General features: G+C 25.8%; 1 protein-coding gene across 2 annotated transcripts; it reads left to right on the forward strand.

Moving 5' to 3' along the window:
- Window positions 1-634: 634 nt before the first annotated feature.
- LOC145837983 (clathrin interactor 1-like) lies at window positions 635-18,437 on the forward strand. Of its 2 annotated transcripts, XM_082945492.1 has the most exons (13): window positions 635-704; window positions 1,760-1,961; window positions 2,299-2,407; window positions 3,031-3,210; window positions 9,471-9,555; window positions 11,639-11,756; window positions 12,442-12,507; window positions 13,008-13,116; window positions 13,925-13,987; window positions 14,595-14,984; window positions 15,711-15,857; window positions 16,117-16,200; window positions 17,684-18,437. In XM_082945492.1, exons 1-13 carry the CDS (start codon window positions 658-660, stop codon window positions 17,815-17,817), a joined length of 1,734 nt encoding a protein of 577 aa, XP_082801618.1. In that variant the 5' UTR covers window positions 635-657; the 3' UTR covers window positions 17,818-18,437. The 2 variants fall into 2 exon arrangements, with proteins under 2 accessions (XP_082801618.1, XP_082801619.1); XM_082945493.1 differs by lacking the exon at window positions 15,711-15,857.
- The last annotated feature ends 577 nt before the right edge of the window (window positions 18,438-19,014 follow it).

Here is a 19,014-nt window from a genome sequence, read left to right on the forward strand (position 1 = left end):
AAAAGTTTATAGTAAAATTTTTAAACTACTAACCTAAAATTTTCAGGAAATTTTACACTTGTCAGAACAGTTAAAATAAAATTAAAATAAAAGTTTTACAACCACAACAAAAAAAAAACTATTAAAATCTGTTAAAAGCAACTTGTAGCTTGGGTATAACTTAACAAAATAAGATCAAATTGTGAAAAAATAGTTTTGCTCCCTTATACCCTTAACTTTTGTTTACAAATAGTTTGTACTAGTTGTAATAGTTTTTATCTTGGTAAATTAGTTTTAAAAATATCAAATTAAGGGCTTTTTATTTCACCGCATCCCCTTACAAAAATACCATGCATTTCCACTGGTCTGGCAGATATAATAGATTTATATTTATTTTAGTTTATTCTTTCAATAAGGAACAATTCTCCTTCTATAACTTTAAGTTAAATTTTAGGGACTAAGGCCTTAACTTAAATTTGGAGTTAACATTATGTGCAACATAAGTTTTAAATAACATTTTTACTATTATTAGTTGACGGTTATTGTGTAAAAAAATATAAGCAAAGTTAAAAATTGAAATTAAAATCTTTTTTATTACTGTTTTAAAAAATATTTAATAACTTTTAAACACAATAAAAAATAACATTACAGAGAAAACAGCTATTTTTAAAATTCAAAATGAATCTGTTTCCAGTATGGAAAGTGAGAGAAGTGATTGACAAGGCGTAAGTTTTTAGTTTTTTTAATAAATATTATTTTTTTACAGTTAGTTGGATACACATAAAATTGAAATTTTTTAATTAAAGTATGTTTACTTATTAATATTAGTATTTAATTAGAAAATTATTAGCTTGTATCTCTTGTGTAGTGTTACAAAACCATATATTAAATATTTTGTTAAACTAATACTTCTTTCTTTATAAGCCTGCCATATATCTTACTTTATGTTCTTGACCATTTTACTTATAAATGTAAGTAATAAAGTATATGAGTATAAATTTTTAAAACTAATTATCAAAAAAAAGTGACTGGTGTATGAAAATTAAAAGTTTGTAAGTATACAATGTAAACGTCAAGTTTATAAGAAGAATTTTATGATATACCCAGTGATATAAACTTTTGTTTAAATTAACCAACTTTTCAAGAATTTTGTTAATAATAGTTTTTGATTTTGTAATTTCATTAAAATATGTAACTAGCTATATTTTAATCCAAAATATGGTAAATATGCTCATCCATACCATTTTTCTGAAAATAACATAGAATTATGCTTATTAATGATTATCATTTATTATTCCAAAAAGTATAAACTAGATTCAATTAACAAAGCTCAAGCTCATGCATGTGTACATATAATTATAAAGCTGTATTTAATAATATTTAGTAGATTTATTTAGTACTGTTGTACTTTTAGTTTAAAATTATTAGATTTATTTATCTATATTACTTCCCAGGAAGCAAATAGGATTAAGCTTGAGTTTTGTTAATTTTAGTTCAGTGTACTTTTCGCAATCATAGCTGCTAATCATTAATATGTATGTTTTTTGTTATTTACAAAAAACATGATATTGCTGTGAATGTTAATTTTACTATGTTTAATATATTGTAAAACACTGTGTTTTTCCCTTAACAATTCTTTCACTGTTCTGATGAGCAGAACAGATCATTGGTAAGTTTATTGATGATAAATATAATAAAACACAAGTTTAAATGATCACGAAATTAAGCATAAACTTTAATCATTGTTACGTCACTATTTATATTTTCACCATTTAAACAGCACAAACGTGGTGATGAATTACAGTGAAGTGGAGGCTCGCGTGAGGCAAGCGACCAACGACGACGCGTGGGGTCCTGCGGGCAGCCTAATGCAGGAGCTGTCCCGCGACACGTTCATGTACGAGTGCTTCCCCGAAGTCATGGGAATGCTGTGGAAGAGAATGCTGCACGAGGGCAGGAAAAACTGGAGAAGAATTTACAAGGTTTGAAATAAATGGAAGTTTTCAAATGTACTTGTTCAATTTTTTGAATATTATGGCACTTACAATGGTTAATTATTAATATTTTAAGCTTTTTATTTTGTTAAAATCACAATAAGGCATATGTTTTTGAATTAGATAATAGAATATCAAGTAAATTACTAAAATGTCATGTGAACAAAATAAAAACATACATATTCATAAATTAAATAGTAAATAGCAATTGTCATATAAAAAAATCAAAATAATTCATTCGAACTGTTTACTTTTTGAAACCTAAGATAATTATACTATTCCTACGACCCATTTTCACATACATAACTTTACTTAACTTCCATAGGCGTTATTGCTATTGTCATATTTGATAAGAAATGGATCAGAGAGAGTAGTGACAAGCGCCCGTGAACATTTGTACGATCTTAAATCCCTACAAGACTACTCATGCTATGGTTTGTTGAAACTTTTTATGCATGTATACCAATAAATGCATTAAATATTGTTAATGAAGTTTAAAGTTGAATAAATGTGCCTAGTCTTTTAATTGAATAGAATTATGAATTTTTTGGTTGAAATTAAGAATATTTTTAAATGTTCTTTTGCTTGCTTTAAAATTTCCTAAAATTTATAAAGGTCAGAATTTTTTTGTTTAACTTCCAACTTAAGTTTTTTAAATTTGAAATCTACAGATTAATAAAAACCAAATGTATGATATAAAATCTATATAATATGAAATAAACTATATGAATCTATAGTTTAGAAAAAAAAGATACAATCCCTAGAATTTAATTACAAAAAGTGTTTATCTATAATATAACTTTTGTACCTATAATATTTTACGAAGAAACTGTATATGGTTTTTTTTTTGTTAGTTACTACAAGTTGTTGTATTTTATTTTAAAGTGTTTCATTTGTAGTTATTTTGTTATTGTAGTTTTCAAGATTCTTTTAAACATAACGAAAAAAGTTTGCTTAATGAACAGTAGATTGATCATTTTAAAATGCTAATTTTTGTGGAAACATATGAAAATATTATGTACAAGAAAATAACGACGATTAATATTGTTTACAATAGATGAGACTGGCAAGGACCAGGGCATGAATGTGCGCAACAAAGTGAAGGACATCATCTCGTTGGTGCAAGATTCGGACAGATTGAGAGAAGAGAGGAAGAAAGCAAAAAAGTCACGTGACAAATACGTGGGAATGTCGTCAGATGACTGCAAGTTCAACTCCGGAAGGAACTTCTCTTCTGGTTGGTTTTTTGTACTTTTTATTTTTCGTGACAAAAGACTAACAGGTTGTATTAAGTCTCTTTAATTAGTATAAGTTTTTTGTAAGCGAGGGCTTTTCACTAAGTTTTTGTTTGGTCGTTTTATATAAGGTAGGTTGTTTTGTTGAGATGATTTATTTGTTGACCTTTTTCACCACTTAAATACGTTTTCAAAACAACAAGCCTTATTTAAATTGGAATGGATCACTTTTGCACGAGTCATTCTTTTTTCACGGCATCAATTTTACACAAGGTTAGGGCCATGGTCAGGGTTAGGGTTAGAGTTATGGTAAGATTAAGTGTTTCGGTCACAATAAGTACGTACAAAGTGAAGCAGTGCAAAAATTCTCCTTCAAGAAATATTAACCCTTTGTGCAAAACTACATCTACCCTGTTTGAATGCAATTCTATTTGAATAAGCTTTGTAATTAAAAAAAATGTTTTCTGACGTAAATAGTCAACTAATAAGCTAATATGAATCAATTCTTTAATGTGTCTATTTGAATAAATATATCACTGCTAATTCTGTAATAACATAACTTATATTATAACATTAGAACAGTCATTAAAAGATAAAATTGTATTTAAAAATATAGTTTTCTGAACTTCAGAATATATTGTACACACTATGTAAGTTGTTACGTAATTTAAAACAAAAATAAATAAAATTTCTATGCAATATTAAGATTTTTTTCACTATATAATAATGTTGTCAAACATTTAGCAATACTTTCAATTAAATTTTAATTAGTTTTCGGTTGTTTAAACCTTTAAATTGATTCAAACTTTTCTATTAGAATTTCTTAATATTTTAGTAAATTCTAGCACTTTGTTGTACTAAGTTTTAAAAATGATAAAATGTTTAAGTCTGTTTTATTTATTATTCAAAGTCATTTGTTTTTGCAATATTAGTTGGAAAATGAGTGTGTTAGAAAATTATATTTGTTTAAATAAACATTTTAAAATGTTAAAAAAAGCTTTTTAATTTTCAAAAAAGACTTTAAAAATATTCAGTTTAGTTTTTATAGCAATAATTTGTGTGCATGATAGGCATATCACCACCAGACTCGCCGTACAGAAACAGGAGTTGTAATAGAGGTTAGAAGCATGCAAGTAGCATGTAAAAGTACATGGTTGTAAGTAATTGAAAAGTTTAGAAGAACCAATTAGTTAATAATAAAATTATTTTTAATTAATTCAACATTTTTTTTTTGTTTCACTAGAGTTTTATGGAAATTAGTATGTGTTACTAAGTAAAATTGAGTTGTTTTAAAATGCGCTTGTATAATTCTAGTTGATTTCATTAATTTTTCTACAACAGTTTTGTTATTTCGTAATAATTTTAAAACAAAATTTTTACACTCTACTTCTTTCATAACTTGTTTGATGAAATATGTATTTCATTAAAGTAATAATTTTCATATCTTTAGTTTTTACAATCTAAATTTAGTCTATAAAAATTTGATGTTGAATTCGTAATGAGAATTTTTTCTAGTACATATTCTTATTGACTATTTTCAGATAAAACATTTAAAAATAGCTTTAAACTAAGTAACTTTTGTTTAAACAAAAACTATTACAATAATGTTTTTAATAAAATTAGAATCTACTCAATATCATAATTTGATAAATTTTAAATGAATGCAATATGATTCTAGTTGTTTTCATTTTAGTATGACAACTTAGTGTTTATTGTTTGTTAAAAAGACTTTTTATCAGTAAGAGTTGGTCTTACTTAAACTTAACTGTTATTTAGTTTTTTAAGTTTCTAACAATGAAGTTTTGCTAAACTTTGTAAAAACAATGTGAATGATATCATGTTTATAATTAAAAAAGAACGTCATAGTTTAATAATGGTATTTATGGAATAAAGTTTATTTATTAAGTTGAAAATAACCTGCCAATTAATAAAAACCTACAAATTGAGAATAACCTTTGAAAAACAATCAAAAAGAATAAACAATAATATAAAAGTTGCTATTTATAAGCATTATTTAAATAGTTTTAGCTCATATTAATATGTATATAGTATGAAATTTTTGTTTAAATTTTAATGTTTTACATTCATCATAAATATCTGACGTTTTTATTAGTAAGCCATGCCTAATGTTTTTTTTAAATTCAATCACCGTAGTAACATCACTGTTTTAAATAAAATTTATGATGAGTTCTATTTTTATAACACTGGAAAAATTTCTATACATGAAATAGAACATTTGATTTAATTTGAATACAATTTTTTAAAGCTAGTGCTAAAAAAACCTGGAATTTTGAACAAAAATTACTAAAAACCGTAATAACATTACTGTTTTGAAGAAAATTTATGATGAGTTCTATGTTAGTAACTAGAGAAAATTTCTATTCCTGAAGTAAAAAATTTAATTTTTTTGAATACAAATTTTTAAAGCTAATTCTAAAAAAACCTGGAATTTTGGAAGAAACTCACTAAAAAATTTTGAACAAATATCAGTAAAAAACGTGGAATTTTAAACAACTTTTAAATGTTAAGTAATAAGGTCTTAATTTGACACAAAAAATCTATCGTATGGATAAAATTTTTATGTGATTACCAATTTTTTTTTAAACACATTTAAAGAAGATTTAAGATAACTTTTCAATGTCGTTATACTACTTGAGACAGTCTTTTACGTTAAACTTATTTTAAACTAAAATAGACCCTAAAACTTTAAAAATCTGGAAGAAATTTTGAGAACCTGAAAAAAATTTGTCAAAAACATTTGGTTTAAAGTATTAACTAAACCAGAGGTTGGCAGTCTTTTATAAGTCGCAGGCCAACTTTCACATAAAAAATTGCTCGCGGGCCGCATTTAGTAGAAAAAAGTCTTTAAGGGCCGGAGTTTTTCTGAAAATATCTATAATCAATTAAAAAATACTATAATAAGCCAAATATGTTCTAAAATTAGCAATAAATGAGCACTACTGATGAGTTCTTACTAACTTAAGAGACCAATTGCAAGTTATAACTACAAAAATTTTTGTTTGTATTGTTTCAAAAAGTATATTATTAGCTAAAAAGTACCTCGTTGGCCGCAGATTTTGGCTTTGAGGACCGCATTTGGCCCGCGAGCCGCAGTTTGCCGACCCCTGCACTGAACTTTTTATTTAAAATGTGTTCATTTTTTTAGGTTATTTAATTAGTTTTTTGTTGCAAAGATGGTTTATATATTTATTATATGTATGTATTACTAACTATGTTTCTTTCAAAACTGTGTTAAAGTAATTTAACTTGTTTAATTATAAAAAAATATTTATGAATATTTGTTTTGACTAAAAAATTGCTCAGTTTACTGGGTAACGAGCTTATTTAAATAATAATACAATTGCTAATTAACTATTCTACTTATTACCAGGTTTCTATTCATAACTATTTCATTAGTATTTTATAAGGTCAGATTTTTTTCCCACTGAAACCTGGTAATACATAGAGCAGTTAATTTGCAGTTGTATTATTATTCAATTTTAAATTTTATAACAATTCAATAAAAAAAACTTGTTTTAAAAGTAGTTAAACTTGCTTATTCCATTATTTATTACATAACTTAAATTTATTTTCATTGTAAAATACTTAGTCACTAAGCGGATTTTATGGTTGACCAAATAGGGTTCCGACATTTTTTTACATTGGCTCTTAGTTGCAAGCTTAAAGTATTTGCTATAAAATATTAATTATAGAATAAAAACTTAAATTAATTTTGAAATCCATATAGTTTAGTACAAGAAACCCGTTACAACTTAATGGAATAATACAAAATTGAGTACGATTTTTTCTGAACTTTAAAAATGGATTAAAAAATTAACTCGTTCTTTGATTTAATAGCAGTTAACTTCAAATTTCAGCAAATTTTCTTTTTAATATAATGAAAAACTTGTAGGAAACGGTTTTTTGACGAAAAAAATTAACCAAAGCAACAACAGTCGGATTTTATTTTTTATTTTTATGTTTATTTTTTTAATAGTTTATATTTTTTTTAATTTTAGTAATAGTTTATTATAATAATAATAAGATAAGTTTTATTGAAGTAGTATTTTTTCGCTATTTTAGTTTGCGCCTCCTGTAAAGAATCTATTGAAATCTGTTACTTTGACCGCTTAAATCTCAAAAATTACTTTGAATTTTTAAATACGGTAGAAAACAAATAGCTCAGTTTTTTATGTAAAAAATAAGACTAGCATTTAAGAAAAATGATTCACTTCCTTCAAATACCTTAATAACTTTATCTTAGCAAACATATTATAATATACACATTTTAGTTGTATTAAATTATGTCAGTAGCTTAAGCTTTAATGCTTTATTTAACTCTGTTTAAATACATTATTGGCAACAAAGCTTTTTTAACTTTTTTAAGAAAATCCACTACCAATAAAGTATTAAGTTTTTTAAATATGTATTTTGTTCTAAAGCGTTATGCGTCTTATTTGTACTTAAATAAATATGATTTAAATTTTTTATCTAAGAAGTTTGTTTAATTAATAAGTAAGTACTTAAATCAAAAGTTATTTAATAGTTATATTGAGTAAGATTTAAATAACAATTATGAAGCTAGAAAAATACAATTTTATTGCAGTCCAACAAAAATAAAATTTATTTGATATATCAACATTTATTTCCAAGAAAATTAAAATAAATTAAAAAAAAAAACAAGCAATTTTTGCGTATTGTATGCTCTTGGTAGAAATAAAAAAAAAGAAAAAATCTTAACTCCAATTTCTGTATTATTATACTCACTTTCTCTGTATAGAACTATTAAAAACGAAACTTTTTTAAAAATGAATTGGACATATCTTAATACCGTTTTAAAAATCTTTGAAATATTTGTCATCTTTTTTAAGTGTCGTTTGAAGCATTTTACATATAAAACTTTATAAGGATTAAGGTAAAATAAATAACTCAAAAAGTCATGACTTGTAATAAATATAGTAAAGGAAACTTATAAAGTTGGTAAAATACATTTTGAAAATAAAGTAGTGTATTCTAGCTCAGTAAAATTAAGTTATTATTTTATAATATTGTGTTTTATGATTATAATAAGCCTTTTAAAATTAAAACCTCAAATTATACGGCTATTATTATATTAAATAATATTACATTATTTTAACCCTAATTTAATCTATCTTAAAATTGAATTTTATGAAAGGGTCAGCCATAGATTCGTTTAAAAACTAAATTGATTTCCTAAAAAAATTCAAGTTTAATTAAAGTTATTTGCTTGACGAAAAAAAAAAATGTTGCGTTTTAAATGTTGCGTTTTAAATTATTTTTAACTGTTTTGATAATCTTTAAATATTTCAATAATAATTTATTTCTGTTTTCTTTAGACTGCTTAAATCAGTTTAATTAAACCTTTTTATAACTTAACGTCTAAAAATTAAAATTTATAAAATATAAAGTCTTTCTTCAATTTATTCCATAAAAAATGTTCATCATGTTTTTATATCCCATTAGGTAACAAAACTGTTAATTAGTTTTTGTTGTAATAAAACAAGCTCCAAATTATATTTTGTATGACTACATTTTGTAGTATAAAAAATTATGCTGTTGTAATTTCAATGTAATGTGTTTTAACTTTTAGATAAACTAGATATATATATACGAATCTTAACTTAGGTTTTGCTTGTAAAGTTTATAAAACAAAAGAAAAACTATTTTAAAAGTTACTTGTGCATTTAGTTGTTATTGTATATAAAGAACACAAGTTAGACATGAGGTCTCTTTTAAATTTTCATGTTTAACAAAATTTTATATTGTATTAAATAAGTATACAATTGAAATTACAGTTCAAAATTGTATTCTTTATAAAACTTATTTTGACTAGTTTTGAATTAAATGCATAATTGATTAATTTTCCACACAAAATTCAGTTTTGATTTTCAAAGCTTTATAGTTTAATTTTCAAAGCAACCAACTGCTTGTCGTAACCGATAGCTGATGCTGAAGACACTTTGTTTTATCACTTGAATAAAATTAGTATGCATTGTCTTAGTTTAAAACTAAATTATGAGTGTATACGTTTTTTACACCATAAAACATTTAATTAATTTAGTATTCAAAATTTCAGTAGAATTTGATTGAAATAGTTACAATTAATCAAAAAAAAATTGAATAATAATAGTTTTTCTTTTGATATTAGTATAAAATTTAAATATAACAATAAATCAAAATATAAATAAATCAAAATTTTCTACAAAAATAATTTTTCACCACATTACTTATAACTTATTAGGTAATGGAAACTGGAAAAGTTCCGGGGGCGGTTACAGAGATTACGATGATTATGATGAGTATTCAACTAAAAAAGATATTTCAAGGTGAACCCTGTTACTTACAGTTGTTTTATTTTTTCTGAATACTTTCATAAAAAAATGAAATGCTTTATTAAAAAAAAAGAACTATCATATTAAAAGTTTTATAGTTGTCTAAGCAATAAATAGTTCAATATAAAAGATAGTCGGTTATTTAGAAGTTTTAAAGTTTAAGTTCAGTAGGTAAGAAACAAACTTATGTAAAAAAAAACAAGTGAAATGAAGATTAATCAAGGAAGAAATATAAATAAACACATTGACATTTTGTTTACATTTTTTTCAGCTCCGAGTAGTTTCCAAAAATAAATATGTTATCTAATGTTACATAGTATGTGCTTAATGAATAAAACATATTTATATCTCATTTTTTTTTGTTAGCATTTACTGTAGATAGCCCAAAAACTTTAAACTAAAAACAATAGTTAAATTTTTTAAATTTGTTTTTGTGTAAGTTCAAAACGTATTTGACGTATTACATAAACTGCTATAGCATGAGTAGATATTTTCAGTAGTATTTAAAAAATAATTTATCAAGTTTAGTTAATTTTAAAAATTTAAAAATATCATTTTTAAAAATATTTACTTTATGCTCTGCAAAAAATATTTAAAAAGTTTTAGCTAACATATTAAAGCTTTATTGTATTAGCTTTTTATATATGTCGTTGTGGTCTACTAAAAATTAAATCAAAGTAATTAAAACAATTATATGTCAATTGAGTTTCGAGCAACTGCTAAAATTTAAAACTTTTTCTTGCTATTGTTTATTTGATAAGTAAAACATCATTAATGTGTAATAAAAACGTTAACTTAGTTGAAAATTTAAAGTAAACAAGTGACGTTAGATATTAAACAAACATTCACATATTTGAATTTTCTTCTTACTTTCGATTAGCATAATTTGAAGTGTAAATCGTAACTTCAATGCGATTAACTTAACTTGGGCTAAAACAACATTTAAGTTATCATGCATTTATGAATATAAAACAAATTAATGAAATTAAAATTGGAATAAAAATGTGTTTGGTTTTTTTTAATTGTTAAAGTTTATTTGGCTGCTAGAATTTACTATACGACCATTTTAATTTGTTAGTAATTTACAATTTAGTTAGTTATTTCATTATGTTCAAGTTATTTTTTGATATCTGTCATTCAAAAATACTAATAATTATTATATAAAGTTAGAAAAATCTCTGTTTTAATTAAGAAAGTTTATCTTACAGCTTATGAATAAAAATAGTTTATAAAAATAATGATTTTTTTGTTTAACTTTACATATACTATACATTATTTTTAAATGTTTACAATCAATTTCTATATGATCATTACTTAATTATTAATGTTTCATGCAAAATAATCTTGGTAGAAAAAATGACTATTTGTATTCAATAAAGCTTGTATTTCACGTTTTTCACAAAAATTCCACACCTTTACCGCTAAATTTCTTAAATTAATGTCACATCATGCTTATAAATTTGTAAAGTTTTCATGTTTGACAATACTGATAGGAAAAATTCTCAATATTGATTTAATTTTAATTTATATTTTTAGAAGTGCAGTTTTGTTTCTAAACTAAAAAGTGTTACTGTTTTCTTAATAAAAATTATGAATGGTTTAAACTGTTCTCGTCAGTTGTATAAATATTTTTCTATGGATATTACTGTGAATATGACGTTGTAAAATAAGCTTTCTTATTCTATGTACAAAGATTGTTAAGTTGCAAAAATTTGTTTTTAAGTTTTACTGTCTATTTATAAAATAATAATTGCCTATACCAAATATAACAAGTTTTTTTTTTTAAAGTTTTTATAATCTAAGTATTAAAAGTTAATTTTTTTTCAATTTTCTCATATATGAAAATAAATAACATGTTAATGTGTCAATAATGTAATCTCTGGAAATGCTCCAAGGAAATATACATATTTTGAATATATTTTTATATTAGTATTATGTGAACTGAATAATTAAACATAATATGTTTGTTTGTTTACACAAACTAAAAAACTGTAACTCGTTTTCATTTTCTTACAATCGTATTTCAAGACTTTTATCAGTATTACAATTTAATTTACACTAATGTTTGTTATTACAGCGATGACAGCCTAGAAAAGCCAAAAACAGAAGATTCAAATGAGTTCGGCGAATCGAAACTGAAACAGGTTGTGAGAAGCACAGTGGGTGCTAAGTCTGAAATTAAAGTTTCTAAAAAAGTAAGTGTTGATTTCATAAGTTGCAAGTTTTAGTTTAGATTTGACTGTTATACTGAAACTTTATTTTAGATTAAGGTCATCAACAAAATTCTAAAATTAAAATGTTGTAGTAAATCAGGACATCAGTGAACTTTATGTTTTTAGTGTAATTTATCGATTTTTAAGTTTAGGATGGTCAAAAGCTATTATGTGGTTTTTAGTGTTGTTGTAAATATTTTTGCTAGTTTTCAATTTGACCAAAAAATGTTTTGATTTAAAAAGTTTAACACTTAAATGAAGTTTTGCCTCATGTGATACATGTAAATCTGTTTGCTATATTTTTATCTAAATACACGTTTATCTCAATTTCTACAATATTTATAAAGTTTTTTATTATTTTATTACTCTAAGTTTCTCAAAAAAAAGTGATCAACTGGAAAAATAGATTACAAAGTTGGGTTATGCAATTTTGTTTTCTGATAATTTATGTAACGGAAATCCAGTTGCATTGTGCGAAACCAGTCCGCGCAAAACGTGCAATTGTTTTTCGAGCGCTAAAAATTTGTTTTACGCAACAAGCATTCAGACTTCACACTGTGGCTTTTTCACAGTAGCATGTTTTGAGCCGGTAAAAAGTATCCGGTATTACAAAGAGATTTGTATTGATATATTTTGTAAAGTGTTGTTATATAAATAATTATTAAAGGTCGATCTCGGAGCAGCGGCGCATTACAAAGGAGACAACACGTCGTCAGCTGCAGCTCCACAAAAAGTTTTTTTTTTTTCTAGTTATGCAGCAATTTAAAAACGTTTATTTTCAGTATGTGTTATAGTTTTGTAACAAATTATACTTTGTAGAACTTTAATACTGTTATTTTAACACTTGATAAATTTTTTTTTGAGATGTTCTAAGTAAAGGTTTTGTGCACTTTAAAATAATTTATCATTAGTTGTTGTTTCATTAAGTTTAAAAAAATTATAAACATAGGTATGGTACTATGGCAAAACATACACATTATATTTTGATAGACTTTCAAAGTGTACATTTTTTGATATAACTTTTATTTATATTGGTCAGATCATAAATATTAACATCAACAACATTTCTATTACTAAAAAAAGCTAAAAAAAAGCAGTTTGATCAGTAATATGCAACACTGAATTGTGCGCTGGTTCCGTTTTTTAAAACTGTGAAAATCAGTTCCAAGATTAAGTTTGTGTTTGTTACACGATGCTCACGGTAGCGTTTAAAATAATTTACAAAAACAACAGACGAACGAAACGCCAGCAGAGGCGAGCGGCGGGCAAGTCGATTTACTGAACGATTTGTTCGACGCCCCTGCACAGCAAGCTGCAACCAACCAGGACTTGTTTGGTGATGGTGAGTGAATTTTTAAATTGGCATTTTGACATGAATTTTGTTTGGTATCATGCTATTTTTTTCAATTTAAAGCATTGTAGTTTCACTGGAGTAAGTAATCAATTGAAAATGTTTACTCTAAATGTGTTTTGTAACTTAGATAAAAGATGCCAATGTGTTTTGCCCTTCTAAAAAACTTTTGCAAATTTTTATTATTGATTTTTATCATTAAAAAAGTTAAGGTGAAGTGGAAGTTTGCTTTAATATCGATAATAAGTAAAGTTTAGAAGTATCCTTATTATTTTGATTTCAAGTATTTTTATGCAAAGTTTGTGTGGGCTAAAAGTTTTCTTATAGGTATTCTAGCTTTTGTTGAAATACAACAAAACAGTACATGTTTAGCTTTGAAACTGTTAGCTGTATTTTATTAAAGTTATAGTTTAAAATAAATTAGAATTTTATCTCTTCAATCAAGTTTTAATTTTTGGTTTCATAAATAATTATGTAAGCTAATGTATGGTTTTTGTATAAGGATTAACATTTTTCTCTTGTTATCAAAATAGTAAATAGTTTAACTTGTATTAAATTTTGAATTAAATCTAGAAACAGTTTTAAGTTAGCACAGTATTATTTATTTCAAGAGCCACTAATCATACCTTTAAGTAAGTAAAGATGATCTTTAGTTCAAAACTAAAATAAAAAGTATAGCAAATCTTAACAAGGCATACTAAAAAATAATTTTGAAGATTGACAAAAATATTTAGTGAACGTAGTATATAAGTTCATTCTATCATACCTAAACAAAATAAAATAAAAAGTTTTCATGTAGTTCCATCTGCAACCAATAATGACGATGATTTTGCTGATTTCGATCAAATTCAAACTGCCACACGTAAGTAAATCTGTTTAATATGTTTAACTTACGTACTATTTTTAGCAAAAAGACTTAATTGTTACTCGACTAGTTTTAATTATGTATATACTCTATGTTAAAATTACCATTATATAAGAAGCTTTTAAGTGTTACCATGAATCATCAGACTAATTTTCTTATCTTAAAAAAATCTTTAAACGTCAAACATCAATATTATTTATTTTTATATTTATATGAAAATTTATATGAAAAAAGGAAAGTTGTATATTTTGCCTTTTGTAATAATAAGTTTATAATGTAGATATATTTTAAAATGTTACGTGTTCTAAGACTTTAAAATAAGTTATATTTTTCAAGCAAAAACAAATAAAGCATTTTTGTTTAATAAATGTTAAATTAATTGACGACTTTTAAAAAATATTTAAAGTAGTAGTAACTTTCAAAGTTTTTACAAACTATTTTTTTTTGTCTCAAAAGTTGTATAAAAACTGAGCAATTTTTTTTCAGTTAAAATAAATACTCTCGTTTGCTCAATTCAATTTTAGAAATTACCTAATTTATCTAAAAAAAAAACTTGAATACTATTGATATTTTAATAGATATTAAATGAAATTTGTATTTTTAGCTGCTGCTGCCCCGACACAACAACCAGCTGATGACTTTGCAGATTTCGGCCAACTAACGTCGAGCACCACCTCGGTTACCAAGCAACCGGAACCCGCCACCTTTGACCCCTTCGCATCGCTCTCGTCTCCCCAGCAACCTGCTCCCCAGTCCAACGCCGACCTGTTCGGAGGAATGATGACGTCACAGCCAGCAAACTTGATGACGTCACAAATGAGCATGACGTCGCCTCAGCAGAACAACTTCATGGGAATGACGCAACAACCGCAAAGCAACAGCAATTTAATGGGAATGATGTCACAGCAGCCTTCTATGACCTCACAGCAGCCGAACCTGATGATGATGAAGCAAAATGCAGCGCCAACCGCTCAAAGCAACATCATGCAGTTCAGTTAGTATAAAGCTAAATTTTTTTTTACGTTTAGAAAGTTGTTTGTTGTTCAGTTATGTTGTGAATTGTTTTGTTGAAGTCCCGTGCCGATACAAGTTATTTTATTTTTCAAATATTAAAAGTAAATGCATTTTTATGATAGGGGAACCAAAAAGTACTACTTTCTTTGAAATCGCCACAGTTTTGTATTGATGAATGAATTTTTTAATTTGTTACTTTTGTGATGTCTTTGTCTTGTAAGTGTCCATAAATTAGTTATTTTTGTAAATTTTTTTTAATTTTTTTAAATTTAACTATAAATATTCAGTTCAGTTTATATGGGTAATTTTACACTTTTTTTGTAACTTTTTACTGTCACCTTAACTCTGTGTTTAGCATAAAAACTGTTTACGGGTAAAAACTAAAACTTATGCATTGATCCCAGCTTAATAAATTATCAAAAAAAAAACATAACTTTACTTTACTATAAATTATACAGCTTTACGAAAAACTTATATTTTTATTTATTTTTAAGCTGTTCATAGGGGTTTATACTTACAGTATATTTAGATTACTGCCATTGTATAATAAAAATTAAACTTTATTTTAAAAGCTGTTTTCATTTTAAAACTTACAACAAACAATTGTTCATGTTGAGTAAATTGGGGTTTGAAAATTTTACATCCAAATTTTCATACTTGCTTGTAGTCTCGTGTAGTTAGTTGCCACGTAACAACAATTCCGCAGCTAACAAAGCCTCTGCACCGGTTGCCACTAGCAACCAGCAGCTGGGGTCGACGTGGTCGGGCATCAGCGGAGTCAACATCGACTTGGACGGGTTGGGAAAGCCCCAGATGAAAGAAAAGAGGCCCACAATGAACCAGTTGCAGAGAGGTTAAAACAGTTGTGGTGTTTAGTTATTATTCTAGTTTGTAGAAATCGTTTGCTTGCGTTAAATGTTGCTTGCTAGTGTGTATGGATTTTAAGGTTTTCATATAGCTGGTATCTAAATAAAGTCTTGCATTTTATCTAATTAAAAAATAGTTTTTTTTTTCTGAATCTTACAAAAGTTAGTTTTACAACAAAATTGGAACTGTAATAATCTGTCATAACGAATAAGTGATAATTCAAGTAAAAATGTTAGTATATTCAGGTAATCAACCTGCGCAACAACAAAACATAAATCAAATGATGGGTAGTATGAACCTCAATCAGAAAAATCCAAATATCATGATGTGTTAGTTGTTGTTTTTATTTAAAATTGTTATGATTATATTATGATAACTGTTAACACTATTAATGTTGATAAAATTTTTCAAAATGAAAAACTTTTTTTTTTTGTTACCACACACTTAACTTCAATTTCAAAAGAAATATTAATGATGCCAGAAAGTTTAGTTTTAGAAAGGCATAGTTTTTTTTTTGTAAACCAAACCACTTTTGAATAGTGTTCAGACACATCTTAGGATCAGTGTTGTGGAACAGAGCTCTAACAACCAAAGTATTTATGACACTAAAAGCTTACCCTAACAATAGAGTAACTTACTTTTAGAACTAATTATTCTGACATCTATCCCATAAGTTTCTTTTCAAAAGCGGTTAGACACTTTAGTCAGTTTTGCTTTTAAAATCAAAGAAACAAAAGTTATCAGGACCAAAGCCTAACGTTTTGTTAGAAATGAGGTTTTTTAAGTCTTACAACTTAGTAGTCAAACCAAAGTTCATTAACTTCAGTTGCTTTTTTGTTTTTGTTTAAACTCAACAGTAAGTTGCAAACGACCACTGTGCTCTTTCAGTTTTTGTTTTGCAATTTGTTCTTCACAAAACAACTCGAACAATTAAAGCTTAAGAAATGTTATGACACGATGAATAAAGTTTTGGCACCTATAACTTTTAAACTCTTTGTCGCCACCACAAAAACTCACTAGAGTGGAGATCTTTAAAGTTTGATTATCGAGGCTAGGGTTGACAATTTTTAGTCAGTGGGCCTGATTTACCCGAAAAATTATATCTGGGCCCGCGTATTTAAAAATTATTTCTTTAAAAGCAAAATGGTAATGAAGTTATTATTTAACTGCACTACTATGTACTTTTAAAAGTCAATTAAGAGCCTATTGCAAAATATTTTTTCCATAAAAACCAAATTTCATTTGTTTTACATTAGTTGCTTAAAACGTTGTTGTTTGAAACGTTGCCAGAAATTTCTGCATTCGAGCCTTAATTGCCCGCTGCAAATCTTGTGGTAAAATCAGAAATTATTATCTAAAAATAATAAAGACAACTTGTCTTTCAATTTTACTTGTATATTTGTTTATTATTACAAGTAGTTATTTTTATTTTATCACAACCTTGCATTCTTTTTCGTTAGGTTAGTTGTATGTTGAAGTATTTAAAAGTTTAATAAAAAGGTATTAATTCTTGTCAGCTCTTAACAAATCTATTTTTTTAGTATTTTCTTGTTTAGTATTATGATAAAGTTATTATAAACTAGCTTTTAACATAACATCACTATTGTTATTTTCTAGGTTCCTGTAAACATTTTTTATTAAAAAGCTTTACTTTTATCTGTTGCAGAATTGCAACTAATGCACAATCAGGCAGTATTTTTAGGTGTTTAAACTTCAAGTGGTCATATATGTGGACACTAGTGTATGCGACTCATGTTGCTTCTTTCGTTTGTTAATGCACCACTTCGTTTAACAATCACATAACATTCACAGCTCAGATGGGAAACTTCGGTATGATGGGCCAACAGCAAAACCAACAGTTCAACAACATGAGTCAACAACAACAATTCAGCGGTATGTTCCAACAACAACAACAAAAACAAAGCAACAACAGCTTTAATTTTTAAGTCAAATGTTTTTCTTATCATACACCGAAGTGCGAGTTTAAGTCTTATGTCCGAAAGTTGGAATTGTAAAATTTAGTTCTTGTTATAAATAAAGCCCTGCACAAGCGGTCTAGTTTCTTAAATCAAAATGTTAATGTACAGGGAAAAGTGCAACTATGTGCAAAGATTTTATAGCCATCCAAATAAAAGGCAAATGTATAGTTTATAATTAAAAAAGAAGTTATTTTTCGCGCAATTTGTTTGTCTTACTATGTGCTTTTTGTTTTCAATGATAATCTTAAGTTAAAAGACCTCTTTTAATTGATAAATGCGTCTTTATAATTAAGATACTTTAGTGAAAAAGTTTTATATGTGTATTTATTATCTTTCAATTTAGTTTTATGTATTTTATCCTTTTTCATAATATTTTACAATTCCTACTTGAAGATTTAGTTTTTTTTGTGCTTTTCAACCTTACCTGCTAAACTTTTTTGTAAAAGTTTTTAAGAGTAAAAGCGTTTCAATTTATTTATAAGTACAATTTTTCTTGTGAATATCTGCTTTTTTCGTATTTTAAACTTTTAACTTTATTCATAAACTCTTTTTAGTAAGTTTTCTAAAGTGCCCAACTTATGAAGTAACTTTTTTTTTGAATAAACTTTGGTGAGTAAAAATAGTACTAGTTTATTTAGTACTAGTCAAAAAACCGTCGCAAAAACATCACTACTTTAAAAATTAGATTTTCAATTTAAATCAATAGTAAGTTGTACTTACTAAATACTATTTTTTTATTGTGTAAAAAACATACCATTTTCGATAATGGTCATAGTGAATAACTAAAAAATCTCAATTGTGTGATAATATCTAAAGTAGCTAGATTAATTTTTGGAAGACGTACAACAGAACAAGGTATAATTTATAAAATACGCAACACAACAAAGAAAGTTTAAACTAAGAAGAAGTTAAAGAGAAATAATATTGATCAACGTAGTAAAAATCAAATAAATCAAATACACTAAGGAAACGCAGTCTCGTACAAATCTACTTCAAATTCCTTTTGTTTACATAGTTTAGGCTTATATAGTAGTTATACTACAATTGCTACCATTTTCATTTAATCACTCCCATTAAGACACTAAAAGTAACACTTTGAATAGTCATTGATTTGTTCACAGGTAGAACATTTCCTGTATTCACTGAGGTTTGTTTTATGTTACT

The sequence above is a fragment of the Thalia democratica genome, chromosome 6 (assembly GCF_965202585.1).
Source record: "Thalia democratica chromosome 6, ktThaDemo2.hap1.1, whole genome shotgun sequence".
NCBI classification, from domain to species: Eukaryota; Metazoa; Chordata; class Thaliacea; order Salpida; family Salpidae; genus Thalia; species Thalia democratica.

Coding starts and splice junctions, on each gene's coding strand:
- LOC145837983 (XM_082945492.1), top strand. CDS start 658: ATGAATCTGTTTCCAGTATGGAAAGTGAGAGAAGTGATTGACAAGGC. Junction 3,211..9,470: donor CGGAAGGAACTTCTCTTCTG/GTTGGTTTTTTG, acceptor ATAACTTATTAG/GTAATGGAAACTGGAAAAGT. Junction 13,117..13,924: donor CCAGGACTTGTTTGGTGATG/GTGAGTGAATTT, acceptor GTTTTCATGTAG/TTCCATCTGCAACCAATAAT.